Source organism: Canis lupus, chromosome 30 (assembly GCF_011100685.1).
Source record: "Canis lupus familiaris isolate Mischka breed German Shepherd chromosome 30, alternate assembly UU_Cfam_GSD_1.0, whole genome shotgun sequence".
Classification (NCBI taxonomy): Eukaryota; Metazoa; Chordata; class Mammalia; order Carnivora; family Canidae; genus Canis; species Canis lupus.
Window position 1 is genome coordinate 28,648,400 of NC_049251.1, and position 20,912 is coordinate 28,669,311.

The 20,912-nt window shown below is 36.7% G+C and overlaps 1 protein-coding gene and 1 long non-coding RNA gene across 11 annotated transcripts in view; one reads left to right on the top strand and one right to left on the bottom strand.

Annotated features, from left to right (window-relative positions):
- Positions 1-20,912, bottom strand: part of HERC1 (HECT and RLD domain containing E3 ubiquitin protein ligase family member 1) — a 183,851-nt gene that overhangs the window by 41,202 nt on the left and 121,737 nt on the right. For 5 of the 8 annotated variants that reach the window (XM_038580636.1, XM_038580637.1, XM_038580640.1 and 2 more), the window contains exons 37-46: positions 18,758-19,278; positions 16,105-16,880; positions 14,374-14,572; positions 11,950-12,110; positions 5,505-5,621; positions 5,072-5,303; positions 3,868-3,992; positions 2,466-2,686; positions 1,254-1,522; positions 449-501 (exon numbers count right to left, since the gene is read on the bottom strand). In XM_038580636.1, the coding sequence (XP_038436564.1) occupies positions 449-501; positions 1,254-1,522; positions 2,466-2,686; positions 3,868-3,992; positions 5,072-5,303; positions 5,505-5,621; positions 11,950-12,110; positions 14,374-14,572; positions 16,105-16,880; positions 18,758-19,278 (2,674 nt within the window). The remainder of the gene's footprint in view (positions 1-448; positions 502-1,253; positions 1,523-2,465; positions 2,687-3,867; positions 3,993-5,071; positions 5,304-5,504; positions 5,622-11,949; positions 12,111-14,373; positions 14,573-16,104; positions 16,881-18,757; positions 19,279-20,912) is intronic. The other 3 variants (XM_038580641.1, XM_038580639.1, XM_038580638.1) reach the window with 3 other exon arrangements.
- LOC111093317 overlaps positions 16,829-20,912 on the top strand; it is a 39,492-nt gene continuing 35,408 nt past the window's right edge. For 2 of the 3 annotated variants that reach the window (XR_005381764.1, XR_005381766.1), the window contains exons 1-3: positions 16,829-16,938; positions 18,795-18,957; positions 19,136-19,232. This is a non-coding gene — a long non-coding RNA (uncharacterized LOC111093317). The remainder of the gene's footprint in view (positions 16,939-18,794; positions 18,958-19,135; positions 19,233-20,912) is intronic. The other variant, XR_005381765.1, reaches the window with a different exon arrangement.

The window sequence follows — 20,912 nt, forward strand, 5'->3', positions numbered from 1 at the left end:
TGGTAATGGAGATTTCAACTAATAAAAGCTGTCGTTATGGGGCCAACAAAGAGTTCTTAATCCTGTCTATAATCATTAGAGAATTAGTTATTTCAAGTAAATGAATGCTCCAGATAAATTCATGCTGCTTTCAACTTTTTATCTTTTACTTTCTTTAATTATGATGGAAATTCAAAATGTACGACATACTTCTCCAACTTCGAAAAATAAAATGCCATGCGGAAATTAACATTCTGTGGTCAAGCTAGTGTTTGAACCTAGTATTTTCCTTTAGTTTTTAGAACTAGGGCTATTGCTTTCAAACTACCCTTGAGCTTTTTAGAGAAAACTTTAAGTTAACATGTACCTAAATATAAACACACATAAAGGTAAATTTTAGTAACAGATGTTAAAGCAGAAGGTATATATAAAAATACATGTAAAATAAAGACGCTCTCAAAACAACTACCTTCATACACACTGTCCTGCTTGCCAATTAGATCTGGAGCTTGTCCCTTGTACCTGCACCAAACATGAAGAACATTGTATTTTTATACAAAACAGTTAGTACCCAAAAATGCAAATTAAAGCATTAGAACATTTTAAAAGGTCATTAATAAAGCAACACAAAATAAAAGTGTTTCATGTTAGGAGCTAATGAAAACTACTGGTAGGTACACACATGCTTACAAAAACCAAGGACTATTTTACCAAATTTCTGAGGAGGTTTCTGGGTCACCTACAACAACTCTTAATCAAAACCTATTCCAGAACGCCTTAAAGATTTTAAGAGTTGACAATAAGGGCAAAAACCCTACTCACTATATATTACTTGCTATTCAAGGATATAAAGAAGTAATATTTTCATGGAAGCTCATTTAATCTAAACTATTTTTTCATCAATAAAAAGATTTTAATTAAGAGGTCAAAAACAGGGTAAAAAACACCAATGAGAAAAGCTGACAAGAAGCTCCTGAAGGTTAAGGCAAAGACTCTGCCCAGAGCTTCCCAACAAGTCAAAGATTAACAGAAGCAAACTCCAGTGAAGAATCTGTTCCCAGCAACTGCTGCTAGGCTACAGACTCCCAATTCTGACAAAACATGAATTCCTAAACCTCTTCTACCCTTCCCATCCTGGGTTCAGTAATCATGGGATTTAGGAAAGGTTAAGCGTAACTCCTCACATTAAAAAAGCTGTGATTTCCATGTCTTAATGAGATATAGTTTATACTCTTCATATAGAGGGCTTCAATAGCTATACAATTTCAAGGTACCTTTCAGAACTTGTTGTCTTAGATTTGGTCTTCAGGGCTAAGTACTTTTCCCTGCAGCTGCCACAGAGCAGGTAGTATGGATTTCCACTCCCACATTCACCACCAAACCAGCCATCCACGTAGGAGCCATTGCTGCGATAGCCCTGGCGGTTTGCACTGCGCCCACAGCCAGGGTGGTTTCTCTTCATGTGCTGATTGAAGCTGACGACGCTGCATTCACATAGTTCACACACCACCACTTCTTCCCTGTCTTCAGACTCACAAACATGCTGCACAAAATTTCATATCAAATTATTAGTCAATTTAACATAAAATTAAGAAGAGGAAAATATATATTTATATAGCAATGACTTTTGTTTACATATGCTGGAATTTTTGCAGGATGTTCATTAATGTTACACAACAAATTCCTTGCAAATCAGAATTTAGATCTCATGATCTGAAGGTATTCTTTGCCCTTTCTCAATCTAATAAGTTATAATAAAGGTAACTCACTATCCTACGAAGAAGAGTTAATAAAAATGACATTTAGCCCTATCTCAAATGACTTTTAAAAAAATCCTTCTAGTAAAACTACCTTTCATCTGGTCATAACATGCATATCTATTACCTGAATTTCTAAGAAGGGATTTGGATTCATTTATCTTATTAACTTAATATAGTAGGTGCTCCTTTCTGTAAGACCTAGATTCATGACGTTTTCAGTCTCCCTGCTACCAAAGCATAATGCTAAACAATGAAAACATACAAACCCACCATGTACCCTGCCCCTGGAGGGAGGTAAGTTATAAAACCTAGGTGGTACTGGTTCTTAGAATGAGGCATTATAGTGATTAAATGGAACCTATGAAGGAGAAGAGCATGCATTCAGATAGCAAGTCGAGCACAGCAGCCATGTTCTATACCCAGCAGAGCTGACTAGGACCTGGTGTAATGTACTTCTGATATTAAAATCAAATATTACCATAATATGGCTCTATCCATCTAGTCTGGGGAGAGAAGCAATAAAATCGCACAGAGAAAGCAAGAGAGATTTTTTTCTTAGTAGTTTGTAGATATCAAAGTAACTTCAAGTGTTAGAGCCCCAAACTTTAGATGAGATGTAAGACTTTTCAGAGTGTAACAACTCTAGGCAAGGCTATTGTTAATAAGCTGTATGAACAGGAGGGCAGGAAAATAAGTCAGAGCAGCCCCCGCTGCAATCACACACACCCAGGTAGGCCAATCCAGTACCTCTGGGATCCACATTCCCAGAATATCATTGTCACTGGTCAGGTCTTGTCCAAACATAGCTTCCATCGCTTCATCATCAAGATCAATTTCCAATTCCTCATCTAAATTAAAGTCATACAACGCCCCTGGGTCTTGCTGCAAAGATATTCCTTCTCTCCGACTTTGATTCCTGTGGGCCTGCACAGAGCGGTATAACCCCGCTCAGAACAAAACAAAAAAGGCATTTTATTTGCATGTATAAAGTAATTCTGAATATTCCGCCAGTTCTTCTTTTTTTTTTATTTTATTTTATTTTTTTTTATTTTGCCAGTTCTTAACTGCCATACACGCAGGTAAGAGCCTAGCTCAGCTGATTTACTGGACTCCAACCATAAACATAAAATTTTACCTATCACATGTGTTTCCTCTTCTGTAAAATGGGTAAGAGCACTCATACCTCAAAGGGCTGTTAATAGGTTTAAATAAAATAATCCATGTAAAATTCTTTATAATGTAATACAGAAAAACACTCATAAATATGGGCTGTTTATTATTCTTTTTTTTTAATTTTTATTTATTTATGATAGTCACAGAGAGAGAGAGAGAGAGAGAGGCAGAGACACAGGCAGAGGGAGAAGCAGGCTCCATGCACCAGGAGCCCGACGTGGGATTCGATCCTGGTCTCCAGGATCGCGCCCTGGGCCAAAGGCAGGCGCTAAACCGCTGCGCCACCCAGGGATCCCTGTTTATTATTCTTTTAGGTTTTTTTTTTTTTTTTAAATTAGTCCCTTTCATTATATATTAACTGTAGATTCTATATTTTCTAGCTCAGTCTCAACTCCTCTGTTGCCATAAATAATTGAAAAATTATTTTGGAAAATATGTTCCCTATAAATTACACTTCATACATCTAGAGCATAATCCTGGAAGTATTTTACTAAAGTAACAATGGAATTTCTTTTTGCTTATTGAGGGCCTTACCTAGTAGACTAGCCCTAAGGCCCTGAGCACATCAGAAAATCCCGTGCCTACTTTGGCACAGTGTCCTTTTCAGTTCCTTCTCACTATTAATGTTAAATTTTAAACATGCATCTTCACTTTTTAAAGTATAAATTGCTTGACGGCAAAGAGAGTATTTACAAAAAATCTCAGTATTTACAAGTAACCAGTATAGACTTTTGTACCCAGAGGAAGCTTAAAAATAAATCTATAAACATATGCTGTGATTTCTTTGCAAAATTATGTAAATAGGTAGAAAAATGCAAAAAGTTGCTCTGTTATTGTGGAGGAATTGAGTGCTTAGTAGGATTAGTTTATAACTTCTTTAATGTTGCTTTCACACTGACCTTAAAAGACAAACTATATGACTTCTAGCAACAGAAGGATGTGAAACATTAATTACCTGCTCTTGCTAGCAATGTGCGAGCAGCTAAATCAAACTTGTGCCTTCTTGTTACAGCTGAGCGACCCCTAGCTGGCGGTCCACTTCCAGAAGCTGCATTCTCTGTATGGTCCAGATTATCAGGGCTACAAGTGCAAATTAGAAAGCAACACAAATTTGTAAGTACTATAAATATAAATGGAAAGCACAGGCACAAGCTGGCTTATGGTATTGCTTTGTCCTCCAAATATTACCAAGAATAGAATATATTTACAAAAAAACAAACATATTTGTCCTTGGTAAAGCTCCTAAAATATAAATGTCATATTGCCCTAAGCAGTAATTTTATCTATTTTTTAAACTTTTAAAATTTTTTTAAATAGGCTGTATGCCCAATATAAAACTTGAACTCATGACCCCAAGATCAAGAGTTATATGCTCCACTGATTGAGCCAGCCAGGCGCCCCTATTTGATTTTAAATTATGCCAACAAGGAAATGATGCCTACTGTATGTTCAAATCCAAATAAAAATCAATAGTCTTAACTAAATTCTAAATGATCAAATATTTAAAATTTGAAATGATTGAGAATTCCTGCCTCCGAGAAACATATTTCAAAATAACTTATGCAAATATCCCCTGAGTCTGTCAGAAAAAGACTGCCTATTACAGAAGATACAAGGCTTGTTAACCAATGACTTTATGGGCTACAATGAAGAATGAAGACAAAGTTGTAAGAAGTACTAAAGGGGAAAGATTTTAGTTAAAAACTGTATTTTAGTACATCTCATCTTAGGCTATGCATTATCACAGAATTCTATTTACAATTTAAAAAATAGTGTATTGTACTGGATATTAAAGACTAATAAATAAGAGATGAAAATATAAATCTATATTAAGAAAAGATTTAAAAGTCTATTTCTACAGACTGCATTAAACCAATGTCCAATTGGGGGAGTGGCAGACAGAGGGAGAGGGAGAAGCAGGTCCCTTAACACGTTAATCAAGGAGCCTGATCCCAGTACCCTGGGATCATGACCTGAACTGAAGGCAGATGTTTAACCAAATGAGCCACTTGGGCACCCTTCAAACATCCATCTTTACATTTATGTCTAGTTATCAACTTTACACACCATTAGAAGCATCTATGAAGGGGAAAAAATGGGACCTTTGGAAGCACCATTTATACCACATAAAACAGAAATACAGAAATTGGAATGCTCACCTTTCACTAAAGCCTTCTTCCATTTCAGCAGCATCAGCTGATGGTATGTCTCCTGGTGACTGCAAATAACAGGGCTCATTTGACTTCCCACCACTGCCTAGGACTGCTGCTCCGTGCCTTGAGTCTGCTGTGCTACCTGACTGGGGCTCCTCCTCATCCTCATGCCCAGGGTGCTCTATCATCCACATGGCAAGGACAGTGATGTTCTGGGCATCAGCCTCTCCTCGAGCACCTGAACAGGAGAAAGACCAAAGTATGATTTGAAGCAACATAATTAGTTATTCATGGTATCACTTTAACAGTGTCTGCTATGATGTCCCTGTAACTGAATCTGCTGCTAAAAAGTTTTATGATCTCTTAAAAAATATTATCACCCTCAATAATATCAGGCTTCTCACATCCACATATACTGATATGTAAAAACTTATCCTACCTGTGGCTTCCATGGCTTTGGCAATCTGCCGGAGGGAGAACCCCATTTCCAGCAAGGGTACTGCAATTGCTGGAGGAGGTGGAGAAGTTGAAAGTCTACTGCTGGGGTCTGACAAGGCTGAGACAAAAGAGAGAATAAAAGCCTGTATCACTACATATCATGAGTAAAAAGTGTCCTTATACTTATGTAAGTACCCAATTTCTTAATACTGTCCAAATTTAATGAAATTTTTTTCCTATTAAAAATTTGTTGGGTATTTGGGTGGCTTAGTCAGTTAAGTGTCCAACTGTTGATTTCTGTTCAGGCCATGATTAACCTGTGATTAAGTTAGAGCTAATATGATTATGTTACAACTTTTTAAGGTTTTTCATAAAGCTAACAAAATAAAACTGCTAAAAATGTTAAATATTTATTTTGAAATACTTTCTTACTTAAAAAATTTCAAACAACAGAAATTTGCAAGCATAGTACAAAAGAATTCTTTTACCACTGAACCACTAAAAAGTAAGTAAGTAGGAGACATGATGCTCCAACTTCCCTTATACTCCAACATATTAACTCCTACAAATAAGGACACTGTTCTGCATAACACACCATCAAAGTCAGGAAATTAACAATGTCAACATCTAAACCAGATCATCCCATTCTAGTTTTATCGGAAGTCTTGATAACGTTATTTACAGCAAAGGATCCAATCCAGGATCATCCTTGCACTTAGTTTTCATATCTCTTCAGTCTCCTTCAATCATTTTGATACTTTGAAGATTACAGACCAGTTGTATGATAGGAAGTCTCTCAATTTGGGTTTGTCTGATGTCTCTTCATGATTAGATCCAGGTTGTGCTTTTTGGCAGAGGTACCACAAAAGCAATGTTGCCTTCTACTCACTGCATTTTATTAGATGGTACATGATTTCAATTTGTTACATTACTGGTGATGCTAACTTTGATCACTTGAGTTAAGGTGGTATCTGCCAGGTTTCTGCAGTATAAAAGTATTCTTACCCCTTGTAATAAATATTTGTTGGGAGGAACTATGAGAATATATAAATATCCCATTCCTCACCAAAGTTAGACTCAGTAGCATCCATTACTGTTTACTGGCTGAATTAATTATTGTTATGATGATGGCTGACAAATGAGGATTTTTTTCTAATTCTATCATTGCTTTCAGGTATATCAGTCTCCTTTCTCCATTAGTATAGGGTTACAGATTCTCATTGTATTCATGGGTTATTATATGTTTCTATAATTATGACAATTTTGATGCTCCAAACATTCCAGATTTGGCTTCTGGAAGTCCCTTCAATCTGGTTTCTATATCCTTGAGGCATGTGTCCATCATTCTGAGTACTTTATCATTTTCTGGCACGAGCTATTCCAAGTTCATCTCATACTTAACCCTTAAATCAACCATTTCTGCCAGGAGACCAGAGTTCCCTTTTAGTAGAGAATGGTAAAAAGAATACAGGATCTTGGCACTTGGTGTGCTTACTGCTACTAAAGCATCACTGTTCCTGGGCCCCCTCGGTGGACAGTGCTGATAGAAGCCCTCTGTACCCTGGATGGCCCTGATCCTTGGTGCTGAGCTATGTGGACTCCAATACCCTAAGCCAGGCCACTCCCACAGACAAAAGTTTCCTTCACTCCAGTCTGACTGATACTCCCAATCTGGACCACTATCCTGTTGGCATGAAAGCCTACCTACCTTGGCTCCCTTAATGTTTTTGAATTGAATTAGGAAGGAAAGAAGAAGGAAGCAGGGAGAGTGACAATTATCAGTTTTGCTTAAAACATGTTACTACTGGGGCACCTGGGTGGCTCAGTGGTTGAGCATCTGCCTTTGGCTCAGGTTGTGATCCCGGGGTCCTGACATTGAGTCTCACATTAGGTTCCCAGCACAGGGAGCCTGATCCTCCTCTGCCCATGTCTCTGCCTCTCTGTGTGTGTGTGTGTCTCTCTCATGAATAAATAAATAAAATCTTAAAAAAAAAGTCACTACTGCTACAGTGGTTTTAGTCCTGATACATCTGATGGACTTCTACTTCTAGCCATGATGGATTAAGACAGACTGGATTTATCTTCACCTTAACAACTAAAAGAAGAGATGAAATATATCAAATGATGGTCTGTAGACACTGGACAACAGGCTGTATAGGACAGTGATCCTGAGAGATGGAAATCAAATTAGGCAATGTGTAAGACTGACTCAGCCTGTTTCCTGGAGAGAATTTCCAAGCTGCAGTTCAGGAAGGGCAAGTTCAAGCTAAATTCAGTAGTCTCTTTGAATTGAGGAGACAAAAGTAGAGAATTCAAGGTTGCTAGTATTCACAGGGTAGAATACCAGAAAGCAGAGAGCTGTATGGAAAGAAGAAAGCTGCACTGAAAGCAAACTCCAGAAATGTGCAGAGGGTCTTACTTTTTCTTTCCTTCAAGTCTTCAGCTGATGCTAATGCAGCAGCTATCCAGAGCTAGGGAAAGAATCACCCAGAAATAGCAGGCAGAACAATCCCTGGAGCTCACACAAGGTTGGAAGAATTTGTTACCACAAGCTGGAAAGAAAAACTTCAGTAATACATGTGTCACTGGATAAAATACTAAGTAAGGTATTGATTCAGTGGTGGGGAAAAATTCAGCCAAGCTAAAGGCTGTCCGGTCTTTCCTAACAAAGCTTAAAAAAGAAGCCTTGAGAGATTCAAATTATTTCCAAGTAATTTAACTGTATCCTCTCCTAACAAAGCTAAAATATATTTAAATAATTACAAGCTATCCAGCCCCCAATAAGGTAAAATTCACAATGTCTAGTGTCTAATAAAAAATCACCAAACATAAAAAAAAAAACAAGAAAATACAATTCAAAATGAGTAGAAAAACTAGTCAATAGAAACAGACCTAGAAATTAGATAAATGATAAGTAGAAAAGGATACGAAAACAGGTGTAATGTTGCTGGTCATTATTTCTGGGCTCCATATTTGAAAGTTCATCTACTCATTAAAGTTCATTTTTAAATCCAAAATCAATACTCATGATACTTCCAGTGTCATTTACATGCACACAGTGACAAAAACATTTCCGTTTCCTAATACATTTGTTCCCAGCTGAGACAGAACAGGTGATGCTCTACATTTTTGTTTTACAGAGACTGTAAACAAGTCTCTTTTTCATAGTCTATTTAGTGTTCCATGTTATTTTTTTTTTAATTTTTATTTATTTATGATAGTTACAGAGAGAGAGAGGCAGAGACACAGGCAGAGGGAGAAGCAGGCTCCATGCACCGGGAGCCCGATGTGGGATTCGATCCCGGGTCTCCAGGATCGCGCCCTGGGCCAAAGGCAGGCGCCAAACCGCTGCGCCACCCAGGGATCCCTAGTGTTCCATGTTATATACTTGCGCCTTTTGTTGGTGATTTCACTGTTTAAAATGGCCTCCAAGCATAGTGCTGAAATACTATCTAGTATTTATTTCTATGTCCAAGAAGGCTGTATGGAATATGCCTTACATAGAAAATATATGTGTCATATAAATTTCATTCAGGCATGAGTTATGGTGCTCTTGGTCATGAGTTCAATGTTAATGAATCAACAATATATATTAAATATAATGTCTTTAAGTAGAAACACAAATAAAACAAGGTTATATATCAGTTGACAAATTGTGACCAGAAGTTCACAGAAACCTAGCCCTGTATTTTCCTTAGGAGCAATGGTTCAGTTTTCACTAGTTCAGTGTTCATATACTTTATAGACCATCTATTCAAACAATGAGAACTGTTATTCCATGTATTTGATACGGCAGAGAAAAGATGAAGCAGGTTAAAAAAACAAAGATTTAAAAAAAAAAAAACCTACACTGAACTGCTAGTTATGAAAACAACAATGTCTGAATGGAAAAATACACTGGATGGGATTATGAGCAAATTAGACACTGCAAAAGAAAAGATTAATGAAAAAAAAAAAAAGAAAGAAAAGATTAATGACCAGAAGACACAACAAAAACTACAAAAAATGGAAACATACAGAAAAAAGACATTACAAAATAAAAGCATCAGTGATCTGTGGGACAATCTCCAGTTTGTGGGACAAACTCCAAGCATAAGAAAACTGAAGAAAGCTACATCAGGGCAGGTCACAATCAAATTGCTTAAGCCCAGTGATAAAACAAAACAAAACAAAACAAAACAAAAATTTAAGGCACCCAGAGAAAAAGGCACATTATGTCAAGATTTGAATGATAGAAAACTTATCATTGGAAACAATGCAAGATGGTAGAGGATCTTAAAGTACTGAAAGGAAAACACTGTCAATCTAGAATTCTGTACCCAGTGAAAATATTTTTTAAAAATGAAGGTAAAATAAACTCTTTCAGATATTTAAGAGCCAAAAGAATCCATCACTAGCAGACCATTACAAGAAATATTAAAGGGAAAGCAGAAAGAAGTGATACCACATGAAAATCTGGATCTACATAAAGTAATAAAGTCTCTCAGAACTTGTAATTATGTGGGTAAATATAAAATACTTTAGTTTTCAAACCTCTTGAAGAGATGACTGGCTATTTACAGTAAAAATAATAACAATGTAGTGGTGCTGGGTGGCTCAGTCAGTTAGGTGTCTGATTCTTGATTTTAACTCAGGTCATGATCTCAGGGTTGTGAGATCAAGCCCTGCATCAGACTCCAAGCTCAGTGGGGAATCTGCTTGAGATTCCCTCTGTCCCTCTCCCTCTTCCCTGACCCAGCCTCTAAAAATAAATAAATAAATCTTTAAAAAAATAATAACAATGTATTAAAGTTCAAAGACTGAGAAAGGAAAGGAAATAAAAGCATACCACTGTCAGTTTTGTGGTTTTTTTAAAAATACACATGAAGTGGTATAACATTACTTGAAGGTAGCCTATGATAATTAAACATATATAATATACATTTGAAAGTAAACTCTAAAAATGCCATATAAAGTATAGCTAACAAGCCAACAAAGGAGATAAAATGAAATAATAAAAATATTAATTTAATCAAAGAAGGTAGAATCAGAGGAAAAAAAGAACAAAAAAGTGGATGTCACAAAGAGACAGATGACAAATTTAAACACAACCACCAATTATCACATTAAATGTGGTCTAAACATACCAATTAAAAGGCATAGGATATCAGGGTGGATTAAAAAGCATGATCCCTACCTTCCCCAAAAAGCAAGACCCAACAATAGGCTACTTTTAAGAAACCTATTTTAAATATAAAGACACAAAATGGTTAAAGGTAAAATGATGGGAGAAGACATATCATCCGAACAATAATTTGAAAAAATAAGAAGTGGCTATATTTATATCAGATAAAGCATATTTAAGGGCAAAGAATATTACTAGGGATAAAGAGAGTCATTTCATAATGATAAAGATATCAATTCATTAAGAAGAAATAAGAATCTTAAATATTTATGTACCTAAAGAGAGTTTTAAAATTCATGAAACAAAAACTAATAAATGAAAGGGGAAAGAAACAAATCCACAATTACAGTCAGAGATTTCAATACTACTCTATTAATAATTGTTAGAGTAAGTAGATCAAATATCAGTAAAGACAAAGAAGACCTGGACAAAGTAATCAACTACCTTGACCTAATCAAAAATTTACAGAACACTCCACTCAACAACAGCATAATATACATTTTTTCCAAGTACACATGGAATATTTATCAAAACAGACCATATTCTGGGCCATAAAATAAGTCTCAACAAATTTAAAAGAATTCAAATTATACAAGGTATGTTCTCTGATAAACAATGAAATTAAAATAGAAATCAGTAAGAGAGACATCTGGAAAATTCCTAATATTTAGAAACAAGATAACACTTCCAAATGATCCAAATTGTCAAAGAAGATATCCATGGTAAATGAGAAAGTACTTTAAACTGAATGAAAATGAAAACATAGTATCTCAAAATGTGTGGGTTGCATCAAAAGCAATGTTTAAGGGACGCCTGGATGGCTCAGTGGTTGAGCATCTGCCTTCGGCTCAGGGCATGATCCCAGGGTTCTGGGATCAAGTCCTACATCAGGCTCCCCTTGGCAAGCCTGCTTCTCCCTCTGCCTATGTCTCTGCTTCTCTCTCTCTCTGTCTTTCATGAATAAATAAATAAAATCTTTAAAAAAAAAAAAAAGCAATGCTTAAGGGAAATTCACAGTACTAAAAATGCCTATGTTAGAAAATAAGAAGGTTCTGATATGACTGATGTAGATAGAGTACACTATTTCTCTCCCAAGTAGCCAAAATTCAATCTACAGCTTCAAAACAGAGAAGACGGTTTAGTTTGATAAGACAAATCCCTCCTTAATTAAAATCACTGCTTTTTCCTTCAATAAGACAAAATACAATGTCCAAGTTACCAAGTTCCACATATCAGGAATGCTAAGAGGTTTAGGTGTCATAGTGCATGACAGCACACACACCTGTGCGGTTTGCTGGCCTTGCGGACTGGGAATCAGGAGAAGTTAAGCTTTGCCTCCTTCCTACTTCATCAGAAGGAGAAGTTGGCAACGATGATATTGGAGGAGTCTGTGCACGACGTGTGGGAAGTACAGTGGTTGTTGGGTAACTGGAAAACATTTGCCTTTAAGAAAACAACAATGGTTAACATTAAAATCCAATTAGAAAATAATATATACATCAGAGTCCTCTTACAGAAGAATATTCAACCTGGAAAACTATCTAAGTTAGCTATAGTTTAATGGAGAGGGAAGAAAGACTCCCAACAATTTTAATAATCATTATCTAATAGGATACTTTTTACTATAAAAGTAGTAATACCGTATTATTTGTTCAGCAAAATACCAGCAACATAGCAGGTGGGGGGAATACAGCAATTAGCAAAATGATTTTAACAAATCCCTGCCTTCATGGAGCTTTCCTTCTACTATAATACCAAGATGACAATAGTATTTTGGTAGGTATACAGTAGTTAGAGAATAAACACTTTAAAATAGCTAACTTACACTTACTTCAAATATAAATTTACTAGCTAGCCATGAAATTATTCCCATGAATAAAGCAATAGTCTATAGGTAAATTATGGAAAGATAACTGCCCAGGCACCCAACACAACTGAAAAACAGCATATGAATGGTAATGCCAGCTGTCGAGAGGGGAAAGGCAAAAGAGAGGCAGCCCTCTCATGTTGAGAAGGCAGACATGACTAAAAAATAAGGTCCAAGAAGATCTTCACTATTTACTCTTGAGATTTGTCCAATAAAACTAATAAGTTTTTAAGCATCAAAAAAGCACTGTCTAGGGCAGCTCCAGTGGCTCAGTGGTTTAGCGCCACCTTCAGCCGAGGGCCTGATCCTGAACACCAGGGATCGAGTCCCATGTCGGGCTCCCTGCATGGAGCCTGCTTCTCCCTCTGCTTGTATCTCTCTCTCTCTCTCTCTCTCTCTCTCTCTCTCTCTGTATATAATGAATAAATAAATAAAATCTTAAAAAAAAAAAAGTACTGTCTACCCAGTTGAATAACTGATACAACGATATTCACAGAGGGGGCAATTGTTCCTTGATTTTTCTAATGTTAAATGATGTTTAGCCAAGAAGAGACAACTGCAGCTCTAATATGGTCCCAGCCAACAGCAGGTAAATAAAGACTAAGAGGAAACGAGGAGTCACAAGGTCTGTGAAGGCCTGTGAGAACAAGGGAATGTTATTTTACTGGTGAATCCCACCCTTACACTGCACAGCTTAGAAGGTAACAAGGATTAAAAACCATATTAGAATATCCTATTATTCCTCTTTTCCTCCTTTCTTGAACAGAAGCCTCCTGGAACTGTTACTCAAGTGAGAGAGCTACAATGTATGAGGACTAGGCAATGGTAGTTGTCAGGATGAGTACTCCTGCCCAAGACCAGAGCAGTAACTCTCAGTGTGTGGGCTAAGGACAACTGCATCAGAATCACTGGGGACCCTTAATTCAAATGCAAACCGTGTGCCCCACCAGACCTACTGAATGAGACTACAGGGTGATACAGCCAGAGCTTTAAAAAGCCTCCCAGGTGGCTCCTGTGAACACCAAAACATGAGAAGCATTATGCTAATAGCCCCCCTCTCTCTTCTACTGTCAGTATACACACTGGGAATAATAATATCTGTCAATTAAGGGAATGGGGGGAAAAAAATTAAGGGAATGGGGGAAATAAAGAAGAAAAAGGGAGACTAACTATTCTACTGCCCTTTATTTCACTTAAGCCCTAGTTAAGGGAGCTCACAAAACAGTCTCTTCCTAATGATTTTTCTCTCAAAAATGTTCATTTTGTGTATATACCTGGCAAACTGAAGCAAAAAGAAACTTAAACATCATTTGGAATATACAAACCTACTAAAATAAAGTTGGTTGAAGGAGTATCAAAGACATGTTCTTTCATTTGAGTAGACTTATCTTACAATAAGAATAAAAATATAATTAAGAAATTATTCTTAAAAGGGAATTAACCTGAGAAAATGATTTTCATGGAAGTGAGCTCTATCTCAAGGCTCTAATATTAAATACAAGCATTTACTTTTTGAGGAAAAAAATAATCAAAAGCCTAGCCAGGAGAAAAAAAAAGATTATTATAAGGAGATAGACTGCTAGAGTCTCTGATTGTCAGCAGCATGGGCAATAGATCTGGGACCACCACTAAACTGGTCGTGAGACTTTGGGCAAGTTATTAAATTTCTGAGGGACATTCCCAACTTCAGCAAAATGGGTTTGACTCTATGATCTCTTAAGTTCCTTCTAGCTCTAGCTCTAGAATGCTTTTAGACGGGCACACTATTCATAAGAGAGTGATCATGTGTTCAGAACCACAGGCATCAATATGGCAGGTGTTAAAGGTCAACTTCCCTACCTGAGAAGACTAAGTGGCATCACTCCTGGGGATTCAGATGCAGGTACTGTTTCTGTGTCAGTGACTGGAGTGGTCGCAGTTGTGGTGTCCTCCAATGAGCTGCTCATAAAGGAAGTTGTGCTTGAGGCTGATGGGCTAGTGGTAACTGGCGTCTGTGCCTGCTGGGCTTGGTCATTTTCTTCAGCTTGTTGATCAATCTCTATAAACCACAATAAATATTTAAAAAGCAGTAAGGATTTGTTGCTTCACAAGTGACATGTGAATGGAAAACTCTTAACTTTTAAGTTGGAAAGTTTCTAAATATATTTCATAAGCACCAATTTCTATGAATATTTTAATATTCATACATACATACATTCTTGTATTCACTACTGTAGCCATTATTATCGACTCTAAAGATAATAAGGTAACAAACTTTCATAATTATTCATTTTTTAGAGAAGGTTCTCTTAAAAAAATTCTCTTTTGCTTGTAAGATTTTGACTAGAGCTTCTCTAAAGATATTTAATCATTAAAACTGTGTTTCCTTAGCACTTTGATTTTGATACCTATCTTTAGTCTTTAAACATGCAAAGATAAAGACATGTAAATACAAATAATACAAGTAAATACAAAAAAATCTAGACAGAAACCCCATGCTCTAAACAGGGCAATGCCTCACAAAACAAACTACTTCCAAGAGTTTAAAAAAAGTAATTAAAATGTCTAAGAGCTAACAAAGTATTTATAAATTTTTCTTATCTGGTAAGGAAGCTTACAAATAAACATAATATCAAGACAGCAGTGGGGCGCCTGGGTGGCTCAGTCAGTTCAGTGTTCAACTCTTGACTTTGGCTCAGGGTCATGATCTTAGTGAGATCAAGCCCCCCTGCCCCCCATCATGCTCCTTGCTCAGCAGGGAGTTGGCTTCCCCTCTCCCTCTGCCTCCCCACTACCCTTCCGCCCCCACTTACTCTCCTTTCTCCATAATAAAATCTTAAAAAAAAAAAGATAGCAGTTGCCACAAAGATAACTAAATCTATTAGAGTTGCTAAATGGCCACATACCTTCCTAATCATGATCTTAATACTCCTATTTATATACAACATACACTTCTCTCTGCATATTTACTGTCTAAGCTATAAATGGAAGAAAGGGAGCAGGGGAAAAGGGAAGGAAGGAGGCAGAGGAAGGGAAGAAAGAAAAAAAAGAACCGAAGTTCCACAAAGGCAAAGGATTTTGTTTTGTTCAGTCCTAGCTCCCCAGAAATAAGAAGAGTACCTGGTACATAACAGACACTTAATAAACACTTACTAAATATATCTCATTTTTATCTCATAATTCATATTATCCCCAAAGGTGAAGATAAAGGATAAAATAAGGGTTTTTTTTTCCTACAATACAGAATCTATGAAAGTAATACTTTAAAATGTCTTTGAGAAGTTATCAGAATAATATATATTTTGAATCAGATCAATAAACATTTGAGTACCTTTTGTGGCATGAGTTAAGTTTTACAAAATGTATTAATAATTATTAAGTTCTATGCTTGTATAGGTTTAAGATACAGACAGATAAGTAGACAGATAATTATTAATATAAAAAATTCAAAAAAGAACTGTTTGCCTCACAAAGGGAAAACAATGTGAAAACTGCTTTGGCCAAAAAAGTTTTTTATACATCACTTACAGAATATATCACATCTAACATTATAAATAAATACAACATAAAAGAAAAAAAAAGATAACATACCTTGCTTAATTTTGCCTCCAAACTGGTCTTCCAAAAGCCCATGGACCACTAATTTATAGATCATGGCTTGAGCTCGTTCCAGATCAGCTAATCCCAATGCTCTCTTTATAGGTGACCGCATGACTGCTCGCTTCACCATGTGTCGCATCAAGAACTGCAAGGCTGCACGCATCTCCACATCTTCATGAACAACTGGAGAGCTTGCACAGTCTGAGTTATGGCCATTTTCAGCCAGAACTTTTGGTATCAGCAACAGCTCAGCATATTTACTACAGCCAAGAAGAGCACTAAGTGATTTCATAGCACCAAGGTAGAGATAGGACAGCTGGACTGCTCGGATTTCCGACTGGGCTATGTCATGGTTTTTGGATACGTGTTCATGATTTTTTCTTTTTCCTTCTGTTATCTGATGTTGGGATTCCACACTTGGCAGTGCTGGATCTAAAGAAAATGAAGCTATTTCGTTTTCTGATTTGGAGGCTGTGGTACCCTGACTTTTGACATCATCAGATGTTAAGCCTGCTCGCATATCTAATGCAGACTCACTCTCGGTTTTTTGCTCAACATCCCCTTTCTCCTCAGACTCATGTCGGTGTTTCTTTTCATGTCGCTTGGTGCTCTGTTTGCCCATGTCTTCATGAATACCAGTCAGATATGTGAGGTCCAGCAACACAGAAGCCGTCAGGCCTCGGAATCGCGCCACATCAAAAGGCAGTGGTTCACAGGGTTCCAGATTATACAATGGAGTATCACTAGGCGACCAAAAAGTTGGGAAGCTTTAATAAAGATCAGAATGACACAGGAAGAAGCAAGTGAGGGATAGACAAGAGGAAGGTACAGAAAATAATGTAAACAAAATAAGATGCATCATGTACATAGTACAAAGAATAATTTACACAAACTAGAGAAATCATTACAGAGAGAAAAAATGAATCTTTTATGAGAAAATGGGGAGATGTGATGTTAAATGCAAAGCAATGAAATGTGCATGTATTTTCAAAACAAAATATTCACTATATTATAATGTAGGAATTAGCAAAATTTCTAAAAAGAGACAAATAGTAAATATTTTAGACCTTGCAGGCCACATAGTCTCTACGGCAACCTTTCAACCCTACCATCATAGTGTGAAAGCAGCCACTGAAAACCTAAGTGAATGAGTGTGGCCATGTAACATTATTTACAAAAACAAGAGGTGGGCCAGATGTAGTTTGCCTATTCCTGATGTAAGATTTGGAAAGTCTGTATAACAAATCTCATTTATTAGGTGGGTAATGACTATAACCTATTCTAGAGGTTCTAAGACTGTTTTCGTTTTTAAAAAATACCTTGTAGTCTTTAATTAATGCTTCCAATTTGTAGCTTAAGTAAAAATATGACCACATATTTCCCAATATTTGGCAAGAATTTACTGAAGTTTAAAAATGTTTTAAGTACACAAAATTTTAACAGCTTTAGCAAGTACATAAAATTTAGCAGCATAAATCTGTCATATTAAACTAAATCTTGCTTCTAGCTTAACCTTCTTAATCCTATTTTCCCTTTTCTTCATTTTCTTATTTGCTTTATTTTTATTTATTTTACTATATTATAGTTACATTTTAATAAGGCATCATAAACCCTTTCTGAAACAAGGCAAAGAATAAAAGAAAAGGTAGATACTTTTCATGTAACATTGTAAAATTTTCACTGGTTTCTTAGCTTGGTAGAGTGGGGGGAATGTAGAGTGCTTTAATCCCTGAAATTGTGTAAAAACATGCAAGTGTTATTCTTCAGTTGAGAGAAGCTACACAGCTATTATTAGATTCTAAAACAGTACTGTCTCCAAAGAATACTTAAAACCACTGTTTTAGATATTGTCCCATGTCATATTAACACTATAGAGCAAGCACTTTAGACAGTATAATGCCTAAGATTTATATTATCATTTATAAATCTACATTTTCAAGTGATGCAATTATGTAGAATCATTAGGTAAGTGAATCTCCTTATCAGTGAAGACATTTGATGTATTTCCTTTAAAACATGAAGTTTCTATCTCACACAAATCCTATGTGATTGCAAACACTTCTAAATGCTTTCAAGTATACCGTTTGTGTCAAATAAATATAATTTTCCTATCTACTCAAAATACTGCACACTGAAGGGACTGAAATATGTGCTTAAAAAAAGGGCAAGAGTATTTAACATCACAGTTAATCCAAAACTTAATTTTAGTCACTCAAATGTTCCTGCCTACATTCAAAGCCCACCTACACAAAACGTAATTGACAAATCTGCTGGCTGGCTTTTCTCTATCCCAGTATGTAATGGAAATGATCAAAAAGCGAGCAGCCAAATGAAAAATAGACAGATCCCAGTTAAATCTAAATTAATGAGCTTACCATTTCTTCACAAAATAAAACAAAAACCCATACATTTTATAAACCATCAGTATTCCAGGGAACATGAGCTTAAGATAGAATCCTTTATGAAATGACAGTACTCATACCCAGCTTATGAAATGACAGTACTCATATCCAGCTGTATGAAAAAAAATTATTTTAAAAACTGGCAGCTCACCTAAAATACATAGTTACTCACTGTCCATAGGCAATGGCCCATTTCACCATTAAATAGTCGTTTGCTAAAAGTGTAACTCAACAGATCATACCTGATGGTAATTTCTGCTTCATCCCATTGGACCTTAGCAGACGTGCTGCCCTCTTTGACCACTCCCAGCAGCGTGGCATGGCGCCCAGTTTGCTTGTGAACACACCGACCTCCAACTCTAAGACCAGCATCAACTCCTCCTATCACTGCCAGCACAGGCCACACCTCTATGCAAAGGGTCCTCAGCTGCGGCTCTGAGAGGTCAGCAAGGCCATGTCTATTATGTTTACCTTTCTCTTCCTCTTTGCTCTCCTTCTCCTCTCTCATTTCATTTTCCTCTCGGCTTTGAACCGAGCGGCTTTTCTTTAGCTTCTGACCTGACTCTTTAATACATATCTTAATTTTATGCAGCCTTTCCATCATTTTTTTATTAATGCAGTAAGTCCAACGGTCTGTTCGGTGAAGGATACGGATAAGCTGAATAGTGGCCTCCGCCAGCACTGCTGCTACTGGACTGCAAATAGGGTCTCCTGGAAGTAAGTCTCGTGGTGTGCCACGCATTTGCATATCACAAATTTTCACCTAGAAGAAAAAAGAAGCCAGCACATGTGTGATATTAATGGTGCTCCTAAACTATTAGTCACTAAAAATTCTAGCACATGTAATCCCATGTTGAACTAGTGTTTGGTCTCCTAATATATATGATACCATATATATACTATATATGTATATATATATATATATAGTATATGTATACGTATATATACAATATATATTATACCTTGGCTGCTGCTAAGGAGTAAGCAAATATTACAAATTTATTTGGTTAGTAGCAATATAATCCTCTGAAACAAGTGGCCCTGTCATTTAAATTTCCTTCTCACAGCCTGTATCAGAGCTCTTATGGCTACCCAAAAGATGGGTATAGACCAAGATATATGTGATTGACTTCATTTACTCCAAAAATGTGTTGAGAATCTATTCATGCTCATCCTTAAGACCTGAAACTATCTTTACTGTTCAGTGGGCACAAAGATAACATTGTAAGTATAGAGAATTGGGATATTTCCAATCTACATACATTTCAAATAAGACACTGAGGTTAAAAGAAGAGCAAGACTTGGGTTCAAATTTTAACTCTGCATAATCTTAGGAAATTACTTAATTTCACTAAATAGCTTCAGATTTTTTTTTAAATTTTTATTTATTTATGATAGTCACAGAGAGAGAGGAGAGAGAGAGAGAGGCAGAGACACAGGCAGAGGGAAAAGCAGGCTCCATGCACTGGGAGCCCGACGTGGGATTTGATCCCGGGTCTCCAGGATCGTGCCCTGGGCCAAAGGCAGGCGCCAAACCGCTGCGCCACCCAGGGATCCCAGATTTTTTTATCTGAAAAAAGCTGCACTAATAATATCTGTCTCTTATAGTTATTTTAAAAATTAAATGAGACTTTGCACATTAAGTGCTTATTACTACAATGCAAGATATCAGTAAATGTTCAAAAAGATGTTAATTACCATTAATATGGTTTTTAACAGTGATTGAAACTTATCAGAAAAGGCTTCTGGGCAGAACAAATTGGTTGATAAATAATCTACGGTTGAATTAATTCCTTCAAGATTTAGATTTTGGGGAGCAACAGGCCACCATTCCAAGTAGAACATACTGCCTAGTTTGGGCTGCAACAATATCACTGGGGGAAGGGATGACTACAGGACTGGATTGCCTCTACTGCATCTCCAGTTTTGCTGACTCTTGTTCAAGAGGCAGTTTCCCTCTCTCATGAATTGCTAGCTTAAAATTATACCACCTTGGCAATTTTAAAAAACATATTTAAAAGCACAGAATAAAAGGTAACTTTCATGGTTAGGACTGATCAAGTCCAGCACTTCCATTATAGAAATACGACAGCATGAAAACTTTCTACTACAAAATAACTAGAAATTCTGGAGACCTGAGCTAGGCTGTACTAGATCCTCAAATTAAAGGATATGGTAGAAAACATTTCCACTCATCAGCACAGGGAGACCACAAAGAAACCTGTCCCTGCCTGAGTGTTAGATGAGGACCAAAAAAGGGACACCTGGGTGGCTCAGCGCTTGAGCATCTGCCTTCGGCTCAGGGGGTGATCCCAAATTCCCAGGATCAAGTCCCACATCAGGTTCCCTGCGAGGAGCCTCCTTCTCTCTGGGCCTGTGTCTCTGCCTCTCTCTCTG